Here is a 24518-nt window from a genome sequence, read left to right as displayed (position 1 = left end):
TTCCCCAAATTAGGGAAGTTCTCTGCTATAATTTGCTCCATTATACCTTCTGCCCCTCTCTCTCTTTCTTCTTCTTCTGGGATCCCAATTATTCTAATGTTGTTTCGTCTTATGGTATCGTTTATCTCTCGAATTCTGCCCTCATGATCCAGTAGTTGTTTATCTTTCTTTTTCTCAGCTTCTTTATTTTCCATCATTTGGTCTTCTATCTCACTGATTCTTTCTTCTGCCTCATTTATCCTAGCAGTTAGCGCCCCCATATTTGATTGCACCTCATTGATAGCCTTTTTGATTTCTACTTGGTTAGATTTTAGTTCTTTTACTTCTCCAGAAAGGGTTTCTCTAATAACTTCCATGTTTTTTTCAAGCCCAGCTAGTATCTTTAAAGTGATGATTCTGAACTCTAGATCTGACATCGTACTAATGTCCGTATTGAGTAGGTCCCTGGCAGTCGGTACTACCTCTTGTTCTTTTTGTTGAGGTGATTTTTTCCGTCTTGTCATTTTGTGCGAGAATAGATTAATGAGAGAACAAAATGCTAGCAGGGTAACAACGTCCCCCGAAAATATACTCTAAACAAATCAGAAAAGACCTGAAGCAGTGGGAAAAGAAAGGGAAAGAGAGAAAAAAGAAAAGGAAAGAAAAAAAGAAAAAAGAAAAAGATAAAGATAAAAACAAACAAAAGCAGAACAAAACAAAACAAAACAAAAACAGAATGTGATCAAATATGATCAGGCTGGATTATAGATCAGTGCCACACACTAGATTTTGGGTGTATTTTGGTCTGTTAAGAGAAAGTCCCTCCCAAAATTTTAAAGAAAGAAAAACTTATATATGTACAAAAATAAGGGTTGATATGATGAAGGGATGGAATATGACTGAAAAGATGGAAATTATAAAAAATTTTAAAAAAGGATTTGATAAGTTGTTTGAAAAAAGAAAGAAGAGGATTAAAAAAAAAAAAGAAAGAAAAAAGGGAGAGAATGTGATCAGGCAGGGGAGTAGAAAAAAACCATACACTAGAGATTTAGAGTATATTTTGATCTGTTAGAAGAAACTATCTCAAGATTTTAAAGAGAGAACAACATATATATATATGCCAAAAATACGGGTAACTACTATGAAGGGATAGAATATGACTTTAAAAATGAAAAATAAAAATGTTTTTTTTAAAAAAGGGATTGATAAGATGTTGGTTGAAAAAGGGAAAAAGAAAAATTCAAAAAAAAAGAAAAAAGGAAAAAAGAAAAAAAGACAGTTAAAATAATTAACTTTGAAAGACTAAAGAATCATGGTAAAAAAGCCATGAATTCTATGTGCAGTATTCCCCTAGCGCTGGAGTTCTGCCGTTCTCATTGATCGGTAAACTTGGTCTTGGCTGGCTGTTCTCGCTGATCTTCTGGGGGAGGGGCCTGTTGCCGTGGTTCCCAAATGTCTTTGCCGGAGGCAAAATTGCCCCGCCCTTGCCGGTCCGGGCTAAGTAATCTGCTCGGGTTTGCTCTCCGGAGCTTTTGTTCCCTGCAAGCTTTCCGTACAGCTTTGGAGGCGGAGAGTGAAAATGGCGGCCTCCCAGTCTCCGCCCCGGAGGAGCCGAGAACTCGGGGTCCCGCTCCTCATCGAGCCCCCAGAGAAAAGCAGTCAGTCACTCCCGTCTCCCCGGTCTCCGGCCACACTCCGCGCTCACCCGGCCTGTGACCGCGCCTTTCTATCCGGCACCCAACCCCGGGTGGAGTCTCCAAACCCAGCAGATCCCCGCGGTGCACTCCCGCACCTCTCCTCCCGGGGGAAGAAGGTGAGTCTCCCCGGATCTGCCGCTTGTTGGGTCCCTGCTGGAGGAGCAGTGGCCCGACTGTGCCGCGGATCACGGTTTATAGCAACCCCGAGCTGAGAGCCCGCGCCTGGGCTCCGTCTCTGCAGCCGGCTTCCCTGCTCCGATACCTGGGAGCTCTGCCGCACTCAGGCACCCCCGGTCTTTCTGTGACCCCGAGGGTCCTGAGACCACACTGTCCCGCGAGGGTTCCACCCCCCACTTCGCCACCAGAGTGACGTCCCTCAGCGGAGCAGACTTCTAAAAGTTCCGATTTTGTGCTCCGTGGCTCTATCACTTGCCAGAAGCGGCCGGTGGAGGCCCCTCCCCCGCCGTCTATCCTCCCGAATAACGCCTCGGATTCACTTCTCCGCACGTCCTACCTTCCAGAAAGTGGTCGCTTTTCTGTTCAGAGAGTTGTTGCTATTCTTTTCTTTGATCTCCTGTTGAGTTTGTAGGTGTTCAGAATGGTTTGATCCCTATCCAGCTGAATTCCTGAGAGGAGACGAAATCCAGGTCTCCTACTCCTCCGCCATCTTGCTCCCAGACCTTTCTTCTTTCTTGAGAAAGGCTTGTATTGCTATATACTTTCCTCTTAGGACTGCCTTTGCTGCATCCCAAAGATTTTGAACAGTGTGTTTTTTCATTGGTTTCCATGAATTTTTAAAAATTCTTCTTTAATTTCTTGGTTGACCCATTCATTCTTTAGTAGGATGCTCTTTAGCCTCCATGTATTTGAGTTCTTTCCGACTTTCCTCTTGTGATTGAGTTCTAGTTTCAAAGCATTGTGGTCTGAAAATATGCAAGGAATGATTCCATTCTTTTGGTACCAGTTGAGACCTGATTTGTGACCTAGGATGTGATCTATTCTGGAGAATGTTCCATGGGCACTAGAGAAGAATGTGTATTCTGTTGCCTTGGGATGGAATGTTCTGAATATATCTGTGAAGTCCATTTGGTCCAGTGTGTCATTTAAAGTCTTTATTTCCTTGTTGATCTTTTGCTTAGGTGATCTGTCCATTTCAGTGAGGGGGGTGTTAAAGTCCCCCACTATTATTGTATTGTTGTCGATGTGTTTCTTTGCTTTTGTTATTAACTGCCTTATATAATTGGCTGCTCCCATGTTAGGGGCATAGATATTTACAATTGTTAGATCTTCTTGTTGGATAGACCCTTTAAGTAGGATATAGTGTCCTTCCTCATCTCTTATTACAGTCTTTGGTTTAAAATCTAGTTTCTCTGATATAAGGATTGCCACCCCAGCTTTCTTTTGGTGTCCATTAGCATGGTAAATGGTTTTTCACCCCCTCACTTTCAATCTGGGGGTGTCTTTGGGTCTAAAATGAGTCTCTTGCAGACAGCATATCGATGGGTCTTGTTTTTTAATCCAATCTGATAGCCTGTGTCTTTTGATTGGAGCATTTAGCCCATTTACATTCAGGGTAACTATTGAAAGATATGAATTTAGTGCCATTGTATTCCCTGTAAGGGGACTGTTACTGTATATTGTCTGTGTTCCTTTCTGGTCTATGTTACTTTTAGGCTCTCTCTTTGCTTAGAGGACCCCTTTCAATATTTCTTGTAGGTCTAGTTTTGTGTTTGCAAATTCTTTCAGTTTTTGTTTGTCCTGGAAGCTTTTTATCGCTCCTTCTATTTTCAATGACAGCCTAGCTGGATATAGTATTCTTGGCTGCATATTTTTCTCATTTAGTGCTCTGAATATATCATGCCAGTCCTTTCTGGCCTGCCACGTCTCTGTGGATAGGTCTGTTGCCAATCTAGTGTTTCTACCATTGTAGGTTACAGATCTCTTGTCCCAAGCTGCTTTCAGGATTTTCTCTTTGTCTCTGAGACTCGTAAGTTTTACTATTAGATGTCAGGGTGTTGACCTATTTTTATTGATTTTGAGAGAGGTTCTCTGTGCCTCCTGGATTTTGATGCCTGTTTCCTTCCCCAAATGAGGGAAGTTCTCTGCTATAATTTGCTCCAGTATACCTTCTGTCCCTCTCTCTCTTTCTTCTTCTTCTGGGATCCCAATTATTCTAATATTGTTTCGTCTTATGGTATCACTTATCTCTCGAATTCTGCCCTCATGATTCAGTAGTTGTTTATCTCTCTTTTTCTCAGGTTCTTTATTTTCCATCATTTGGTCTTCTATATCACTGATTCTCTCTTCTACCTCATTGATCCTAGCAGTTAGAGCCTCCATTTTTTATTGCACCTCATTAATAGCCTTTTTGATTTTGACTTGTTTAGATTTTAGTTCTTTTATTTCTCCAGGAAGGGTTTCTCTAATAACTTCCATGCTTTTTTCAAGCCCAGCTAGTATCTTTAAAATAATCATTCTGAACTCTAGTTCCGACATCTTACTAATGTCCATATTGATTAGGTCCCTGGCAGTCGGTCGATACTGCCTCTTGTTCTTTTTGTTGAGGTGACTTTTTCTGTCTTGTCATTTTGTCCAGAGGAGAATAGATGAAAGAGAGAACAAAATGCTAACGGGGTAACAACGTCCCCAGAAAATATACTCTAAACAAATGAGAAAAGACCTGAAGCCGGGGAAAAAGAAAGGGAAAGAAAGAAAAAAGAAAAAAAAAGAAAAAGAAAAAGATAAAAACAAACAAAACCAAAACAAAACAAAAATAGAATATGATCAAATATGATCAGGCTGGTGCATAGATCAGTGCCACACACTAGATTTTGGGCATATTTTGGTCTGTTAGAAGAAAGTGCCTCCCAAAATTGTAAAGAAAGAAAAACTTATATATGTACAAAAATAAGGGTTAATATGATGAAGGGATGGAATATGATTGTAAAGATGAAAGTTATAAAAGATTTTATAAAAGGAATTGATAAGAAGTTGGTTGAAAAAAGAAAGAAGAGGATTTTTAAAAAAAGGGGGGGAGAGAATGTGATCAGGCAGGCGACTAGAACAAAGCCATACACTAGAGATTTAGGGTATATTTTGATCTGTTAGAAGAAACTGTATCCCAAAATTTTAAAGAGAGAACAACTTATATATATATATATATATATATATATATATATATATATATATATATATATACCAAAAATAAGGTTAACTACTATGAAGGGATAGAATGTGACTCTAAAAATGAAAAATAGAAAAGATTTTTTAAAAAAAAGGATTGATAAGATGTTGTTTGAAAAAGGGAATAAGAAAAGTTCAAAATAAAACAAAGAAAGAAAAAGAAAAAAGAGAAAATTAAAAAAATTAACTTTGAAAGACTAAAGAATCGTGGTAAAAAACCCATGAATTCTATGTGCAGTATTCCCCTAGCGCTGGAGTTCTGCCATTCTCATTGATGGGTAAACTTGGTCTTGGCTGGCTGTTCTCGCTGATCTTCTGGGGGAGGGGCCTGTTGCCGTGGTTCCCAAATGTCTTTGCCAGAGGCGGAATTGCCCTGCCCTTGCCCTGTTCGGGCTAAGTAATCTGCTCGGGTTTGCTCTCGGGAGCTTTTGTTCTCTGCAAGCTTTCCCTACAGCTTTGGAGGCCGAGAGTGAAAATGGGGGCCTCCCAATCTCCGCCCCGGAGGAGCCGAGAACTGGGGCCCCACTCCTCAGTGCACCCCCAGAGAAAAGCCGTCAGTCACTCCAGTCTCCCTGGTCTCCGGCCACACTCCGTGCTCACCTGGCCTGTGACCGAGCGTTTTTTATCTCTGGCACCCGACCCCGTGTGGAGTCTTCAAACCCAGCAGATCCCTGCGCTGCGCTCCCGCGCCGCTGCTCCCCGGGGAGGAAGGGGAGTCTTCCCGGATCTGCCGCTTGTTGGGTCCCTGCTGGAGGAACAGTGGCCCGACTGTGCTGCAGATCACAGTTTATGGCAACCCCGAGCTGAGAGCCCGCGCCTCGGCTCTGTCTCTGCAGCGGGCTTCCCCGCTCCGATACCTGGGAGCTCTGCTGCACTCAGGCACCCCCGGTCTTTCTGTGACCCCGAGGGTCCTGAGAACACACTGTCCCAGTGAGTGTTCCACCCCCTGCTTAGCCACTGGGGCGACGTCCCTCAGCGGAGCTGACTTCTAAAAGTTCCGATTTTGTGCTCCGAGGCTCTATCACTTGCCAGAAGTGGCCCACGGAGGCCCCCTCCCCCGCCATCTATCCTCCAAATATCGCCTCGGATTCACTTCTCCAAACGTCCTACCTTCCAGAAAGTGGTCGCTTTTCTGTTCAGAGAGTTGCTGCTATTCCTTTCTTCGATCTCCTGTTGAGTTCGTAGGTGTTCAGAATGGTTTGATCCCCATCCAGCTGAAATCCTGGGACCAGACGAAATCCAGGTCTCCTACTCCTCCACTATCTTGCTCCCCCCGCAACGTTCCACTTATATTTTTATAACAATGTCTCTTTCATCTCTTTTTCTAAAAGCCCTAATTGCAAACCCACACTGTCACCAGCATTCCTGATCTCTCTTTCCCTACTCTGTTTTCTTTTCATAGCCCTTATCACCTTTTTACATATAATATAAATTACTTACTTATTATTTTTATTGTATCTCTCCCCCTGCCTCCAAAAGGGTAGGGATTTTTATTTGTTTCATTCACTCCTATACCTCTAGTGCTCCTCATCAGTTATGCCATAGAGTAGTAGGTGCTCAGTGAGTGTTTTGAGTGAATGAATGTCAAGTGTGGATTTGTATCCACGTCTTTCTCCCAAGCACAATAAGAACCTTAGTGCTCTTCTGGTTTCCTTTCTCACCTCTCATCCTCTCCTCACCCTCCACCCTTCCTAGTATGCTTTATGCTTATGTTAAGATTCCCTGGAATTTAATTCCGGATGGTTGTGAGGATTCTTGTTTTGCAGCCTACTCATTTAGACTTGGCAATATGTTTTACAAATGTCTTTGCTCATCAAAGCTTCTTGTAGCTCTTGTATTCATTTTCCTCTCTCAGAAATATACTTTTGTATATTTTTTTTCAGAGAGAATCTGTGGATGGTAAATTTTGGGGGTCTTTGTATATCTAGAAATGTCTTTATTCATCTCCAATCTTCAGTGATACTGTGGCTACATACAGAATTCCAGGTTTAAAAAAATTTCCTCAGAACTTTGAAGGTATTGAAGATGTTACCCCTCAGTGGTGAGGTTTTAAAAATGTATACTAATTATGATCTGGTATAGTAATTATTGTTGTTGTTTGTGTGGTTTTATCCTAATTGGCACTCAGTAAGCCCTTTCAGTGTGAGTGCTACATTCTTTTTATAGTTAACTTTGGAAGTAGCTGTGCCAGGCACTGGGTTAAGCAAAGAGAAATGAAATAAGATGTGGCGAAGGCCTTCCTCGAAGAATTTGCAGTGTAGTGGACAAATCACACGAGTAACTAGCTAGTGGTGATGCACTGGACTAAGGGCTACGAAGTGGGAAGCTCTTAGTACAGAGGGTATTTCTAGAGCACGGAAGAGAACATCTCACCAAGTCAGAGGGCACGTTTGTGCATGATGTGTAGCTTAGGCCTCGAGTGCCTTATGTCTGGGTCTCCGAAGACTGGGATTTGAACTCAGGGTGAGTGTAGAATACAATCCACACACACCAGTTAGTTCTAATCACAGGCTCTACCAGACATCAAAAAGGACAAGAGAGTGTCAGGGACAGTCGGTCCATCTGGCCAAGCATATCTTGCTGGTGTCTCCCCTCTGTCCAGAGAGGTGGCAACTGTCAGCGGCTGTGTAGGCCAAGAAACCTCCCAGATGTGAGAAGGACCCACAAAGAGGCTCTTAGACTTTTACCCCACATTTCCCACCCCTGGTGGAAAGTCTCAGGAGCCAGAGACCCCTTCCACTGTCACACAAAGGAGTGTTATGCTAGTCAGCAGGCCACACCTCCCAGGCCATGTGATTGGAATCCATGTCCTGGAATTATTGCTGAGCCTTACTTATCCAGTCTTTCTCCTTCTCTATGTAATCTGTGCGTTGTGAACCTCTCTGTTTACACATGCACAAATTCTATTTGAGGTCTACCCTGGGGGCTTTTAGTAGACAGGCCTGGCCTATCAAATTAGCAGTGTGACCTCTTAATGTATGTTCTTCATTTTGCATCTTTTCTGATCACTGAAAGATTTTGGGGGCTAATCTCTTTTATTTTTTTTTTATTTATTTTTTTATTTTTTTAAAGATTTTATTTATTTGACAGAGAGAGACACAGCGAGAGAGGGAACACAAGCAGGGGGAGTGGGAGAGGGAGAAGCAGGCTTCCCGCCAAGCAGGGAGCCCGATGTGGGACTCAATCCCAGGACCCTGGGATCATGACCTGAGCCGAAGGCAGACGCTTAACGACTGAGCCACCCAGGCACCCTGGGGGCTAATCTCTTTTAAAAAGCAGCCCTCCTTGGGAATATGTAGGTGCTAGGTTTCAGGCTCTGAGACCTGCGAGTTTTGCAGAGGCCAGTGGGTAGCCCGTTTGTCCTCCATCCTCCTTCAGTTAGTTGCCCACTCTCTATGCTGACAGGTTCACGAGGATACGTATCACATGCAACAGGGCCTGCAGGAGCGAGTGAAAAACTGCAAGAGGATCAGGACGGACCAACGCTCCGTATACCTTCAGAGGGTAGAGTGCCAACAGCTGGAGCAGAAGCTGAAGCAGGCAGAGGCCTGGTTGCTGCGGCTGGGACAGCTGGCCCGCCTAGTAGACTACATGGTTTGCCAGAGCCTCGTGTCTATCGTAGAGGAGGAGATAACCTCCTTTGTGGCGAACATGCTGCAAGTGAGGTGGTGGGTGGCATGTGGGGAGGTGGGCAGAGGCAGGCAGCAGACACTGACATGTAGCCCCCTGACCTCTCCTGGCCCTTCCTTACAGGCCCCAAGGAAGAAACCCTTTCTCTCAGCCCAGCTGGTCTTTGACAATCATGGCCAGCTGTCTCATGAGCCGTGTATTGAAAATATGATCCAGATTTTAAATGTGGGCCTGCAGTCTGTCAAGGCCTCTGTCCTGAAGGTATTCTGGATTGGGCAGGGGGCTGGCTGTAGGAATTCCCAATTCCTATCCTCTGTGTAATTAGAAGCTCTCAGCCTGGTCTGAACCCTCACTGGTTTCCATTTCTGCCCCCTCTACATACCTTGGCATGAAGGTAATGCAATCTCCAGACCTGAAGACCCCCTGCGACTCCTTGTATTCTGAAGGTATTTAAGTAAGGAGACTTAGGCAGGGGGTAGGGAGGGTGGAAGGAGGGGGACGGGCCATGCACAGTATCAAGGGCATGGCCATAGAATCAGGCCTTGGGTGTGGATGGAGCAGCTGTATCTGGGTAGTGCACACAGGTGTTGGGGGCAGGGGGTTGGGGGGGGCGTGTCTTTGCTCACTCAGGCGTGTGCTTGTGTGTATGTGTGTGCATGCAGTCGAGTGGAATGAGAGGTGTATGAAAGAATGTGAGTGAGTACGTTGTCCTTCCTCTGGTTCATCCAAACTCTGTGAGGCTTTTCTCTAATGTTGTAATGGCATTTTGTTTCCTGTTAAATTTGATTGCTAAGTTAATTTGTACTTACTTGAAGAACTCTGCTTGTTCAATATTTGCTTTATTTCATACAGCTCTTTTTCATGTCATATAGGATAATCCATTAATATTACTGAGCCATTATGGTTACCAGTTATTACTGGTTATCAGTCCTCAAACTTGTGAACCACCAGGGAGGAAATACATCTTCACACTTCCTTTATTTGGAATACTAACCCAGTTACAAATAAAATCAATACAGGCATTCAGTCTGTCACGGCATGTCATCTGACATGTAGGTGCCCCCCCCTTAATTCAACTAGTATGTTTTCATGAAGATGATTTAAAGACATGAAGTTAATTTTAGGAAATAGGTGACAGAGGAGGAAAAGGTTCATTGAAAGGAGCCCATGTCTTTTACAGATGACACCAATTGGGGCACATTATTTTCTCAAGTGAATCTAGGTTAATGGGTAGAGACAACTGATGTTTGTTTACATGGTACAGTGGGACCAAACATGTTAGTTTACTAACCTATAACATGGGAATAAGAAGAATACCTAACTTGCAGGATTAAAAGAGGTAATATGTCTAGTGTAGTGCTCAGCACATAGTGATACATGCTATAGATAATAATTTTTTCTTACTGTTACTAGTATTAAAGATAGAAATAAACCAGATATTTCACATTATTCTCCCATTTAATACTAATTCGTATTTTGGCATACTGTAGTAATTTTCTTTGAATGGCAAAACAGATAAAAACCTTAAAAATTTTATTCTAAGTTCTAATGAAAGTGAAAATGTTTACTTGCAGTGTCTTGGGTTACCCCTTCTACTTTTTTTTTTCTTGGTGGGCAGCAAAGCAAAGTTTATTGGGCGATAGTCCAAAGCTCCCAAAGAGGGAGGGGACCCGAGAGGTTTGCCCACCCCTTCTACTTTTAAAAGAACACCATAGACTGATGTATTTAGGGGTGAAATGTCCTGATGCTTGTTATCTTACGTTCACATGTTTTAGGGGAAAGAGAGGAGGAAAAACAAACAAAGCAATGTGACAAAATGTTAATAACTGTTGAATCAAAGTGGATGGATAAAGCGATTTGTAGTACCTTTAAACTTCTCTACATATTTGAGATTTTTCGGAATCAAAATTTGAAGGGAAAAAAAAAGATCAGCATGGAAAATCGAAGTAATATCATGGAGGAACCAGAACCAAAGTTCTGATTTAGGGATTTTCTTAAGTTCTTTATGAAAATTGGAGTAGCATTTAATAAAAGTAAATACTGAGCAGTTAAAACACAACTAGTAGTCTTTAAGAAATGTACATCTATCTGAGAAATCTTTTACTTAAGTGAGGCAAAATTTGCATGGCATTTTAACCAAATTACAAAATGATTTTGGTGCCTCTGTGTATATTTTCAAAAATATGAAAAATCAGCCCCTTACAGTAGAAACTTACACACTGACTAGGTTCTGGTCCCTAGAAGAAGACCCAGCCTATTACTAATAAAACAGGTGCAGCATATCCTGCAGTCTTAGGCTGCATTCTCCAACATTTTCCAGAGAACAGTCTTAGTACTGGAACATTTTGCAACTAAAAAGAGATGATCAATATTGTTATCTGATGTCCTTACAATCTTATCAGGAATTTTCTGCAATTTAAAACTGGGAAATTACAATTGGATAAGATTTTTCTCATCTGGCAGGTGTCAAGTTCAGGAACTTAAAGTTTTTACATTAACTTTACCAAGATCAGTGTATCTTTTTGATATTTTATGATAAACTCTTTTATATATATTTTGGTTGGGATGGCTTTGAAGTTAGCTGAGAGATATAATGCAAAGAATGAACCGGTCATTACTGTATTTTTTTGCCAGGGGGCTGCATGTGGCTGGGGGCGGGGGGTGGGTGTCTTGGGAGTGTGAGGTATGAACAGTATGACCAGCAAGAGAAAGAGTAGAGGTAAGCAGTGTAGCAGTGAGTGGATTGATCGTTGAAAGAGAAGAGAGACTTTTTTCTTGCCACTCTGTGACTAAGAAATTCTGAAGAGATGAAGAGTTGTATAATATGCTTGACAAGCCGCTTTGCTGCTGTGTGTAAAATGTCTGAGTGACTCTTTCAAAGGAACCTACAGTGAACGTCTATATTATTTGGTTTTTCACAGTCGGATTGATATTTTAAAATGCAGCTCCATGTTGACTTTTATGTTTCTTTGATTTAGTTGATATCAGACTTCTTATCATAAGCAAGCTTTATTTTACTCTTATGTTGGCTATGAAGTAAGTTATTAGTGACTTCCGTTTTGTTTTGTTGGGATATTGCAGTCACCAAGTTGTGTTAAAAATACACTAGCTTTTCTTTCCATTGCTCAGAATCACACGTGAATCGACTGTATCGCACCATATTGCTTGAGCACTCTCGTGGGTCTTGGCACCTTGAATCACAGTTCTTCAACCTCGTCTTGTGTTTTGGAGCTCACAAAACGGAAAGTGACCAAATTCAAAGACAGAAAAGCTGTGACAGCACCACGCTTCACAGAAATGGAAAAACTAGGTTGTCAGGAAGAGAGCCCTGTCTCTCAAGTTGCTGCTTATCCTTTTATCTCAACTTCTCTCTGTGCTTCTTCCCAGTTCCCCTGACTCTCCCCTAAAACTAGCTGTCCCTGCTTCCTTTGAACTTTCTGCTCCCTTATAACTTGCTTCCAAATGACTTGGGCTTTCTATGGTACCAACTCCATCCTTGACTCGATATGATCTTTCAGTTTTCCTGTATATGTGACTGACTTATTTCAAATTTTCAAGACCAGGAATATGATTGATTCAGCCTATCCTATAGAGAGAACCACATATCCATAAGCTCTGGCAAAGGGGAATTGGGTTATGGTACAAATTAATTGGTTTTAGCCTATAAGGAAAAGCAGATCCTCTAAGAAGGGTGTGTTTGGTGGAGGCTCCAATCTTCAGCTATGCTTGTATTGGCTATAAACATTCATTATGTAGGCCTAAATGTGCACGTTGGTTTTGGATAACGTATTTCTAACTTAGAACTCGGTAAGCAAAAAGGGGAATTTATTGACTCCCATAACTAAGAAATACCTGGATGCAGCTAAATTCAGGCTCAGCTGGATTCAAGGCCCAGGCAATGTCATCAAGGCTTTATTTCTCTTTCTTAGTCTTTTGACTTTGCTTGTGTGTTCGAATTCTGAGTCACTGAGAATGCTTTCAGTGGAAGTAGCAGAAGACCTAAGAGTAGCCTAACAATAACAACAATTATCTCACATAGCAAGAAGTCTCTAGGTAGATGCTCCCAGGGTTGGTTCAGTGGCTCAAAGATGTCATCAAGAATCAGGCTCCTTATATCTTTCCCCTACCCCTTTCTGAGTTCAGCTGTAGGTAAGGGCAAATTCTCTTAGAGGGGTGTGTGTGGCAGGGGAGGCTGAATTAGAAACGTTTTCATCCCCAGGCCTCATAGTTGCAAGACAAGCTCCAGCTCCAAGCATCCCATTCTTATGCAAGATCAGGGGAAAAGGGGAGGAACATTGGAGGGAGATCTCTCCTTGCCTGACTCTCACATTTTATCAGGAAAGGAAATCTTCCAGAAACTCCCCAGCAGACTCACTCACTTTTATATCTCATTGTAAAAATCTGGGTCATGTGGCTACCTCCAGCAGCAAGAAGGGCTGGGAAATCAAATGGCTGACATTTCTAGTTTCTCACAGAAGATGGGCTCTTCCACCACAGAAGAAGGGAGAAGGGAGTAGCTCTTGGGTAGTCAGCCAGTATGCCTTCCAAGGTTCCATTCTTCCATTCTCAAAACGTGGCAAGCAAGGGAGTTACCAGCATTCTCTACAGCATCATTTCATACTGTATTATTTCCCTCCTAATAATTTATATTTAATAAAACCTTATTTAATTTTAGTTCTACAATTAACAATATATTTAAGCCAACCAGCAGTCTTTATGTTGATCGGTCTCTCAGTAATTGTGTGAAGCTCATTCTCTATTTAGATTCCTTAGGAAGGGTTTGTGGGAGCAAAAATTTATTTTCCTTTTTTCCTGGATATCTGAACATTTTTTTTCTTGAAATTCAGTAATTTTAGTAGAATATGTCTTGTTGTTGAACAGTCTGAGGCAGTGTCCTCAATTATGCTCTTTCAAAATGTAGTTTTTTCTTTTGTTTTTTAAATATTTATTTATTTATTTGAGAGAGAGAGAGAGTACTGTGCATCTAATTTCTGAACATTTCGATGCTTTTTCCCCCTTTTTGCACAAAGTTTTAACACAAATACTGAAATTGGCAATTAACCAGTTTCTAAGAAGTTAAAGGGGAAGCCAGGCTCAAGGATATTCCTTAAGACAGATACTAAGGACAGCCATGTTCAACAGCTTTGCCCACTCCTCCTCTCTTCTACAGAGGCTGGAGTTCTACGAACTACATTTCCCAGATCTCCTTGCAGCGAGGTGTTGTATGTGATTTAGGTGTGCATGGGACTTCAGTTCAGACAGAACTGAGGTCAGAATGGGAGAGAGGCAGCGCCTATGCCCTCCATCTGCTGGAGGCGATCGTGACAGAGGTAGCGTGCTTCTGTGGCTGGTGGTGTGGCAGTGCCATCCCAATGTGCCGGGCAGCACTGAGCCATGGATGCTTAGCCTAGAGTGTTTGTTTTTCAGTTCTTCCAACTATTTGCAAACGATTTAATATTCTATAATAATTCCCTTACTGCTTATACTAAATAAATTCTGTTTTCCAAACCTGAACCCTAAATAAATTCCCTCAGTGGGTCTGTGTTTGTGATATAGATGTATGTGTAAACTCACTCAGGAGCAAGGAGTGTGTGTGTGTGTGTGTGTAATGTATACACTCAGGGAGAGACAGAGGTTGTGTGGGGACCCTGCAGGGTACTCAATGGACAATTATGGCATGTGCCCCACTAGAAGAAGATGAAGAGGAAGATTCGAACACGGAATTCGTGATGCCCAAGCTCCAGGGCCAGCCCAGCGATGCTGTGCACATCTTCTGTGGCCCGAATATAGGGTTGGTGTGGCCCTGGAAATCTCACACGATTACCGAAGCCCTAGAGGTCCGTGGGTACCGGCTGCGGGGCCAGTACTTGCCCCCCAATTATAAGCAGCTGCAAGAGGATCTGGACAACAATCCTCGGATCCAGCAGGCACTGACTACGCAACAGGCCTTGCTGGAGGTGAGAAGAGAGGTTTAAGGAGGGGGGTGATGCCCACTAAGTCCTGTCATAAGCACCTTGTCTGTGCCTAGGGCATGCTGTGGGAGGTGAAGGAATTCTGCAGGGACCATCACTGGATGACAGGCATTCATCAGTTCCTGCGAGCCTGGGGGCCTCAGAAGCTGGAGTCCATGAGAGGTTGTCCTATCAAGAACTACGTGATGCTGGTGGGCTGCCTGAACATTTGGCAGACCCATGTCTCCAATATACCTGACAAGTTGGTCACAAAAGGCAGACTGATGCTGCTGAGCTGCCATCACCTACAGTCAGAGATGGGTGAGTGCCGCTTATCCTCTTTCCTTTCCTTCCGCCTTCCTTGTCTTATCCACTTGGCCCTCCTCTGGCCTGGAATGTCCTCCAAGGACTTTTGGTGAAGGCCCCTCATTGGGCCTGTAGAGCCTCCCAAAGGCCCAGGTCCCAGGCCCTTCCCTTTGCAATTAAAGGTGTGACCATTACAGAGGATAGCCTCTCTATCTGTTTTGGCTCTGCTCACTCCCCATACTCTTCAGGAGTCATGTTTCTGTCACCTGACACTTTCTATTTTTCTGACCTGGAAGTAGTTTAAACCAAATGTGACTGAGAAAAATCTTAACGTACTCCTCAGGCTCGTGAGCTCAGTTTCTTTGCAGAGATTCTCGGGAATCAGGAGTGCCCCTCCCCACGGATGCAGCGGAGTCAAAATTGACAGTATAATTTGCATGTATAAAAAGTTATTCTCTTTAACTGTTATGGTCTTACTCTGTAGTCGTAACTTCTGCAGATGCTGAGAGAATGTATTCCAATTGAAAGTGAAAGCATTTTTCATTTAAAGCAGCACTTAGGATCTAATTCAGGCTATTTTGGGTATTTGATCAATTCAAAATTCATTCTACAGTTCTGGGTTGTTTTTATTCTCAAGTGCCCTCTGTTCTTCTTCCCCCGCAAGGTGGCATCTGGCATTAGAGAGGGCTGCTGGGCTGTGTGCTCTTCTTTGCTGGCTTCTGTCTGCCCTTACCAAGTGTAATACATCCCTGCCTGGCCTCTGCCCTCCTTCTAACATAGCTGCTTCTGGTGCAGCTGTGGCCTGAGCTGGTGTAACTATATGTGTTCTCTTGGCTGGTAGGAGCCCATAGTGTCTACCTTTGCTGACTTGGCCCTCCATTAGCTCCTACTGGCTTTGCAGGTCCTTGGGATTTTAGTGAACCCTTCATCTAGTCTTCGTCTTAGGCTGGCTAGCCCCAAACCTTCTGCTTTAGGGTCCCTCACCCCGCTGCATGGAACCCATCCAGGCCCACTGGTTATTAACTTTCCATTGTCTTCTGTGTCCCCTGCCATTTGGGACTTGTGGGGGACTTGGGAGCAATGTATTTGGCCCTCTTTTTGCCACAAGGCACCACACTGTGATTTCTACACTGGCATGACTGTCTCATGTTGGCACATGGGTACTCTGCAGCGGTAACTTCCCGAAGTTCCACATGGAAAGCGGAGCTCAAGCCCACTCTGTCATCTGTTTCCTCTTCAACCCATCTGGGTTTCCTTCTTGTCTTGGTTTCCCTCTGTCCCCCAAGTAGGCCAAGGCCCAGCTGTCGGGTCTCCCTGGGTCTCTGAGAAATCCTCTTTAAGACTTCATTTTGTGGGGCGCCTGGGTGGCTCAGTCGTTAAGCGTCTGCCTTCGGCTCAGGTCATGATCCCAGGGTCCTGGGATTGAGCCCCACATCGGGCTCCCTGCTCCGCGGGGAAGCCTGCTTCTCCCCTCCTTCTCCCCCTGCTTGTGTTCCCTCTCTCGCTATGTCTCTCTCTGTCAAATAAATAAATAAAATCTTTAAAAAAAAAAAAAAAGACTTCATTTTGTTCCTTTTTTTTTCCTCCCTTCCAACAGGAAGGATGTCTCGTGCTATTGTCTACTAGCTAAAGTGTCTCTGCCTAGAAGCTGGTCTTAGAAAGGCTCACAGTGGGGTAGACCGGGAAGCCACTGATTTGTTCTTCTAGGAAACAGGAGGTGGTTCTGTTTTCTCACCTAGCTCCCAATAACCAATAGTGTCTGCTTCCTGCAAAGAGTAGATACTGTCAGACCCATGGCCTGCAGGCCTGCTTTCTTTATGAAGGTGGGTGGCCTTGGGGGGCCCTGAAAGAGCTTGCTTGAAAATGCTTGCCTGCCTTGCCCTTTGTCTTTGCTCTTCAACAGATGAAAACGCATGCCTAATTATGCATCTTTTGCGCCACAAAAATTCCCCACTCTTCCCTCCCTCCACCCCACCTAAATGTACAGGGGATTCAGGCTGGCATGGCAGGAACAGGGAGGGCCTGTGGCTGGCCTGCTTTGTTTCTGACCCCGTTTTGGGAAGGCTTTCTCCAGTGTTGTTCGGGAAGTCTCTGTTCTTCCTCGTTGGTTAGATTCTTGGTCCTTAGTCCAAGATCAACTGGCCTCTTCAAGAACAACAGATGGAGAGAGAAAAACATGGGGTTCAGAATCCTGGGTCTGCTTTTCACTGGTTTGTGTGACCTCAGGTCCCTGGGCTTCATTCAGTTTATTTGTTTGTAACAGGGACATAATAATGCAGTCACTCAACAGGGTTCTGACAAGGAAGAGTAAATGAGATATTATTTGCAATGTTTCTAGCATTGAGACAGGCATGCAGTAGGTGCTTAATTTTTTCACTTAACCTTATCCCCTTCTGTCTACCCTTATCCTTCTTGTGATCTAGTTTTGTCTGCTTATCCTCCAACTCTGTTCCTCTTCTGCCTGGGCTTCCTTGAACTGTGAATGACGTAGTCACTCTTGTGAGTTAGTGCCCATCCTTTATTCTTCCCTCTCCCGGACTCCACCACATCCAGGCTGTTCACCAAATCCCTCCCATTTTCTGCCTGCTAAATCTCTCTTAAGTCTGTTTCCCATCCGTCTCCAATTTCTAACCCCCAGCAGCCCTGGTATTTCCAGCCTATTGCTGATTTAGACCGTCCCATGTCACTGTTGAGCTCCTCTCTGCCCTCACCTGTCTGCCCCTGTGGCTCTTAAAAGCAGCACCAGCCCAGCTACTGTGATGGGCCCCAGGGATCGTTTGTAAAAGGTTAAGTTCTCTTCTTGGTGTTCTCTTCAACCTCACGTGCCCCTCCAGGCGTCCCCCCCCTCTCGGTTTTCTCAGTCTCAGTTCTTGGTATTGAATCCCATTGGTTACTTCCTTCAAGGCTCCAGAAGGGTCATACCCAGTGCGTTTCAATTCTCTGTCCCTGGAACTCATCTCCAGTTGCGGATGCTCATAGAGGATAAGTCAGTTTATTTTCACCCCTCACAACATAGAACAGAGTGCAGCTAGGCTGCCTGAGTTTGAATCTTTGCTCTGCCACTGTGTGATTTTTTTTAAGTTTTTATTTAAATTCCAGTCAGTTAACATAGAGCATAATATTAGTTTCAGGTGTACAATATAGTGACTCAACACTTCCATACAACACCCTGTGCTCATCACAGCAAGTGCCCCCCTTAGTCCCCATCATCTATTTCACCCATCCCCCCACCAACCTCCCCTCTGGTAACCATCAGATTGTTCTCTACAGTTAGGAGTCTGTTTTTTGGTTTGCCCCCCCCCCTTTTTTCCCCTTTGCTCTTTTGTTTTGTTTCTTAAATTCTACATATGAATGAAAGCATATGGTATTTGTCTTTCTCAGACTGACTTATTTTGCTTAACCTAATACTCTCCAGCTCCATCCATGTTGTTGCAAATGACAAGATTTTATTCTTTTTATGGCTGAATAATATTCCATTGTGTATATATACTACATCTTCTTTATCCATTCATTAATCGATGGATACCTGGGCTGCTTCCATAATTTGGCTATTGTACATAATGCTGCTATAAACATCTGGGTGAATGTATCCCTCTGAATTAGTATCTTTGTATTCTATGGGTAAATACCTGGTAGTGCAATTGCTAGATCTTAGGGTAGTTCTATTTTTAACTTTTTGAGGAATCTCCATACTGTTTTCCAGAGTGGCTGTACCCAGTCTGCATTCCCACCAACAATGCAAGAGGGTTCCTCTTTCTCCACATCCTTGCCAACACTGTTGTTTCTTGGGCGCCTGGGTGGTTCAGTTGGTGAAGCCTCTGCCTTCAGCTCAGGTCATGATCCCAGGGTCCTGGGATGGAGTTCTGCATCCGGCTCCCTGTTCAGCAGGGAGTTGGCTTCTCCCTCTACCCCTCCCCCCTGCTCGTGATCTCTCTCTCTCTCTCTCTCTCTCTCTCAAATAAATAAATAAAATCTTTAAAAAAAAGAAATTTAGAAAAAAAAAGACTTGTTTCTTGTGGTATTAATTTTAGCCATTCTAACAGGTGTGAGGTGATATCTTATTGTGGTTTTGATTTGCATTTCCCTGATGATGAGTGATGTTGAGCATCTTTTCATGTGTCTGTTGGCCATCTATCTGTATGTCTTATTTGGAAACATGTCTTTTCATATCTGCTGCCCATTTCTCAATTGGATTATTCATTTTTGGAGTGTTGAATTTTATAAGTTCTTTATATATTTTGGATACTAACCCTTTATCAGATATATCACTTGCAAATATTTTCTTCCATTCTATAGGTTGCCATTTAGTTTTGTTGATTGTTTCCTTTGCTGTGCAGAAGTTTTTTATTTTGATGAAATCCCAATAGTTCATTTTTGCTTTTGTTTCTCTTGCCTCAGGAGTCATATCTAGTAAGAAGTTGCTCTGGCCCATGTCAGAGAGGTTATTGCCTGTGTTCTCATCTAGGATTTTGATGGTTTTCTGTCTCACATTTAGGTCTTTAATCCATTTTGAATTTATTTTTGTGTGTGGTGTAAAAAGGGGTCAGCTTTCATTCTTTTGCACATAGATGTCCAGTTTTCCCAATACCACTTGTTGAAGAGACAGTCTTTTTCCCATTGGATATTCTTTTCTGCTTTGTTGAAGATTAATTGACCATGTAATTGTGAGTTTGTATCTGTTTTTTGTGCCAGTACCATACTGTCTTGATCACTACAGCTTTGTAATATAACTTGAAGTCTGGAATTGTGATGCCTCCAGCTTTTCGTTTCTTTTTCAAGATTGCTTTGGCTATTCAGGGCCTTTTGTGGTTCTATACAAATTTTAAGATTGTTTGTTTTAGCTCTGTGAAAAATGCTGTTGGTATTTTGATAGGGATTGCATTAAATGTGTAGATTGCTTTGGGTAGTATAGACATTTTAACAATATTTGTTCTTCCAATCCTTGAGCATGGAATGTCTTTCCATTTCTTTGTGTCCTTTTTAATTTCTTTCATCAGTGTTTATAGTTTTCAGAGTACAGGTCTTTCATGTCTTAGGTTAAATCTATTCCTAGGTGTCTTTTTGTTCTTGGTGCAGTTGTAAATGGGATTCATTCCTTAATTTCTCTATCTGCTGTTTCATTATTGGTGTAGAGAAATGTAACAGATTTCTGCACGTTTATTTTGTATCCTGCAACTTCACTGAATTTGTTTATTAGTTCTAGCAGTTTTTTGGTGGTCTTTTGGGTTTTCTATATATAGTATCATGTCATCTGCAAATAATGAATGTTTTACTTCTTCCTTGCTGATCTGGATGCCTTTTATTTCTTTTTGTTGTCTGATTACTGTGGCTAGGACTTCCAGTACTATCTTTTTCTTTTTTTTGAGATTTTATTTATTTGAGAGAGAGTGCACAAGGAGGGGAAGGGACAGAGGGAGAAGCAGACTCCCCATTGAGTGGAGAGCCCACTGCAGGGCTCAATCCCAGGATGCTGGGATCATGACCTGAGACGAAGGCAGACGCTTAACCAACTGAGCCACCCAGGTGTCCCTCCAGTACTATTTTGAATAAAAATGGTGAGAATGGACATCCCTGTCTTGTTCCTGACTGTAGTGGAAGGGTCTCAGTTTTTCCCCCATTTAGGATAATATTAGTTGTGGGTTTTTCATAAATGGCCCTTATTATGTTGAAGTATGTTCCCTCTAAACCTACTTTGTTGAGGGTTTTTATCATGAATGGATGTTGTACTTTGTCAAGTGCTTTTTCTGCATCTACTGAAAAGATCATGATTCTTATCCTTTCTTTTATTAATGTGATGTATCACATTGATTCATTTGCAAATATTGAACCATTCTTGCAGCCCAGGAATAAATCCCACTTGATCATGGTGAATGATTATTTTAATGTATTATTGGATTCGGTTTGCTAGTATTTTATTGAGAATTTTTGCATCTATGTTCATCAGGGATATTGGCCTGAAGTTCTCTTTTTTAGTGGTGTCTTTATCTGGCTTTGGTGTCAGGGTAGTGCTGGCCACATAGAATGAATGTAGTTTTCCTTCCTTTTCTATTTTTTGGAATAGTTTGAGAAGAATAGGTATTAACTCTTCTTTAAGTGTTTGGTAGATAACACCCAGTGCTCCATGCAGAATGTGCCCTCTTTAATACCCCCCACCAGGCTAACCCATCCCCCACCCCCCTCCCCTCTAGAACCCTCAGTTTGTTTTTCAGAGTCCATCATCTCTCATGGTTCATCTCCCTCTCCGATTTTCCCCCCTTCATTCTTCCCCTCCTGCTATCTTCTTCTTTTTTTCTTAACATATATTGTATTATTTGTTTCAGAGGTACAGGTCTGTGATTCAACAGTCTTGCACAATTCACAGCGCTCACCATAGCACATACCCTCCCCAATGTCTATCACCCAGCCACCCCATCCCTCCCACCCCCCACCACTCCAGCAACCCTCAGTTTGTTTCCTGAGATTAAGAATTCCTCATATCAGTGAGGTCATATGATACATGTCTTTCTCTGATTGACTTATTTCGCTCAGCATAACACCCTCCAGTTCCATCCACGTCGTTGCAAATGGCAAGATCTCATTCCTTTTGATGGCTGCATAATATTCCATTGTATATATATACCACATCTTCTTTATCCATTCATCTGTCGATGGACATCTTGGCTCTTTCCACAGTTTGGCTATTGTGGACATTGCTGCTATAAACATCGGGGTGCACGTATCCCTTCAGATCACTACATTTTTATCTTTGGGGTAAATACCCAGTAGTGCAATTGCTAGATCGTATGGTAGCTCTATTTTCAACTTTTTGAGGAACCTCCATACTGTTTTCCAGAGTGGCTGCACCAGCTTGCACACATACTGAATGGAACACTGGGTGTTATACGCAAACAATGAATCACGGAACACTACATCAAAAACTAATGATGTAATGTATGGTGATTAACATAACATAATAAAATTAAAAAAAAAAAGAACAAGGCATTTGTACTCTGCAAAAAAAAAAAAAGTAAATAAATAAATGTTTGGTAGAATTTGCCTGTGAAGCCATGTGGTCCTGGACTTTTGTTGCCATTGTGTGATATTGATAATGTCGTTGAACCCCTCTGAGGCTCAGTTTATTAATCTGTAAAACAGGGACAATAATATTATCTACTTCAAAGAGTTTTTGTGAGGATTTAAAGGGTTAATACAGGTAAAGTAGTTGATATTGTATATGGCATGTAGTAAGCAAGCACTCTATGCTGTATTTTGTGGTATACTGCATTTCATATTTCTTTTTTCTTTGTCTTTTCTTTCTTCTTCTTCTTCTTCTTCTTTCTTCTTCTTCTTCTTCTTCTTCTCCTTCTCCTTCTTCTCCTTCTTTTTTTTTTTTTTTCTGGACGTGGAGCCCAGTATAGGGCTTGAACTCATGATCCTGAGATCAAGACCTGAGCTGAGATCAAGAATCAGATGCTTAACTGACTGAGCCACCCAGGCGCCCCTGCATATCATATTTCTATATTGTATTTTGCTCTCCTGTGCATATTTTAACATCTCTGAACTTAAGAGGTGTATTATAAGTGATGGAATGTCAGATTTTAAATGGCATCGATTTTTTCTTTTTGTGTGGTATATAAAATAAATGGTGTTTCTTATAATCAGTGGTATCTTGGTGCTGTCAGTGATTTGGTGAGGCCTCATGCCAATGTTACTCCTGCCCTTGGAAACGGTGGAGTTGTTCATATCACCAAAGGCAGCCTCTAAGATTACCTTCTAGTCCCATATCCACCTGACAGCTTCTTCTTTTAATCCTTAAAAACAAAGGGCAGATTACACATTCTTCTTGGTACCTCTTCTACTGGAGCAAAGCCACTAAGGCTCCCCAAACAGAAAGCTTTCATCGCAATAGGGCATTCTGCTATTCACGAACATGTCATTCCCGTGCCTTTGCACGTGCTATTTCATCTGCTTGGCGTGGCTTTGCTCTTTGGAGCATTAGCTACTCGACACATTCAGCTCCAGTGTTCCCTTCCAGGGGAGGCCTTTCCCAGCCTCCACAGGCCTCCTCTCCTTTCACTATATCAGGCTCAGGACTTGCAGAGCATTTATCACACTGGTTTGTGATTGTCCATGTGTTTGTCTCTGCCACCATACTGTGAACTTCTGAGGGTGGGAACACTTTCTGTCTCACCCAGTCACTCTGGTCTCCTGGTGCCTGGCACAGCCTTTAGTAGCTGTGGACAGCACCAGTGAAGAGCCGCTGACCAGACACTGGGCAGGGGTCCAGTAAGTGTTCACTGAGTGAAGGAATGAATTCATGGTCTGGCCTCCCCATTACTCCTTCCCCACTCTGGACCCACAGCACTTCCCCAGCACCCCTTCTCTTTCATATAGCCCCCTACCATCTGACCCTCTCCTGTCTTCAGAATCCAAGCTGGATAGCATCAGGAAGGACATTCTTACACATGTGCAGAATGAGTGCTGGACCCTCAGTCAGCAACTAATAACAGAGCTCATGGATTTCACGGAGGTCTTCCAAACCATCAACTCAGACATTCATACCATTGCACGGTGCTCCCAGAAGGTAGGCTCTTCCTGCCTTTCCTTCCCAGCTTATCCAGGGGCCCATTTTGCTCACATGCTCAGCACACTCTTCTTCAGGTCTCTGGTGAGCTCCCAATGGGGCTTGATGCTTTTAAACTAGGCTCACGTATGTGATCTGCCCTTACTAACTCTCACCCTGTTCTCATGGCCCTCCGTTTCCTCATGTCAGGAAGAGGCCGTGGCAAGATGAGAACCACGGTCCTGCTTTCAGAGATAGTTCTGCTCTCTGTGGCAGTCAGCTAGGGATCTATTGCCCTGTCATGATTTGGTGTGGGCGGAGCTGCGCTGTCTTCACAGAGACCTGGGTCAGATGGGATCTGATCCCACGGTGCCCCTGATCCCAGTTGGGTTAATAGTGGCTGCTGGGGTCTGGAGCCTCTAGAAGGTGGGAGTGCCCCTCAGGGATGAGCCCAGACTGGTGCACAGGGTTGTGGGGGTGCTGGTCTCATGCTGTGGCCCCTGCAGTTGAACGAGGCCAATGAGCAGTACAACATGCTGGAGGAGCGAATGGAATACATACGGTCACTCCACGAACTCATCCGGAACCACTTTAGCCTCTTTAGTGCTGAGAACGAGGCACTGGACATCTCGGTGAGAAGGCAATTCCCGAAGTCACCCATGCCTCCCAGCCCCCCTCCCCCCCACACGCTTCTGCTTGACCGCGCTCTGCTTGCCCCACAGCTCCTGGATGTGTGGGAGGCATTTCAATTTGAGAAAAGCCAGGCCTCAGAGTTCCTGCTCAGCAAGCGGCATGCCATCGTGCCCAAGCTACAGCAGCTGATAGCCGCGTCACTGGTGGAGCTGGAAGGCCTGATTGACAAGGCCCTCTCCGGCCCCTTCATGGACCCTGCGCAAGAGCAGAGGAGCACTGAGCGCCAGCTCATCTCCCTGGAGCGTCAGTTCCAGAACACAGCCAGCCACCTCAGTGAGCTGCACCATGCCTATGCCACCTTCACTGGTACTGAGGATCCCTGCCCCCCACACCATCCTGTGATAGACCCTGCAACTGAGATAAGGGTCCTGTGTCCTGAGTGTCCCTAAGCAAGTCTCGGGAAGCACATAGCTTCCTTTTAGTCTCTTCTATAAATGAAAATTGCAGGATAAAATCTTGCATTGGCTATGTCAAGGGTTGTGCTTAGGGTAGGGAGACGGGGGCTCACAGAAGTCACAGGAAGGCAAATAGGTGAAT

General features: G+C 43.4%; 1 protein-coding gene across 1 annotated transcript in view; it reads left to right on the top strand.

Annotated features, from left to right (window-relative positions):
• The window catches only part of DNHD1 (dynein heavy chain domain 1), a 95934-nt gene that overhangs the window by 32186 nt on the left and 39230 nt on the right, over positions 1–24518 (top strand). The window contains exons 7-13 of the mRNA XM_078057491.1: positions 8265–8519; positions 8613–8750; positions 8884–8935; positions 14181–14446; positions 14518–14761; positions 23152–23309; positions 23795–24287. Of these exons, the coding sequence (XP_077913617.1) occupies positions 8265–8519; positions 8613–8750; positions 8884–8935; positions 14181–14446; positions 14518–14761; positions 23152–23309; positions 23795–24287 (1606 nt within the window). The remainder of the gene's footprint in view (positions 1–8264; positions 8520–8612; positions 8751–8883; positions 8936–14180; positions 14447–14517; positions 14762–23151; positions 23310–23794; positions 24288–24518) is intronic.

Source organism: Halichoerus grypus, chromosome 11 (assembly GCF_964656455.1).
Source record: "Halichoerus grypus chromosome 11, mHalGry1.hap1.1, whole genome shotgun sequence".
Taxonomy (NCBI): Eukaryota; Metazoa; Chordata; class Mammalia; order Carnivora; family Phocidae; genus Halichoerus; species Halichoerus grypus.
This window is presented reverse-complemented; position numbering and strand designations above follow the sequence as displayed.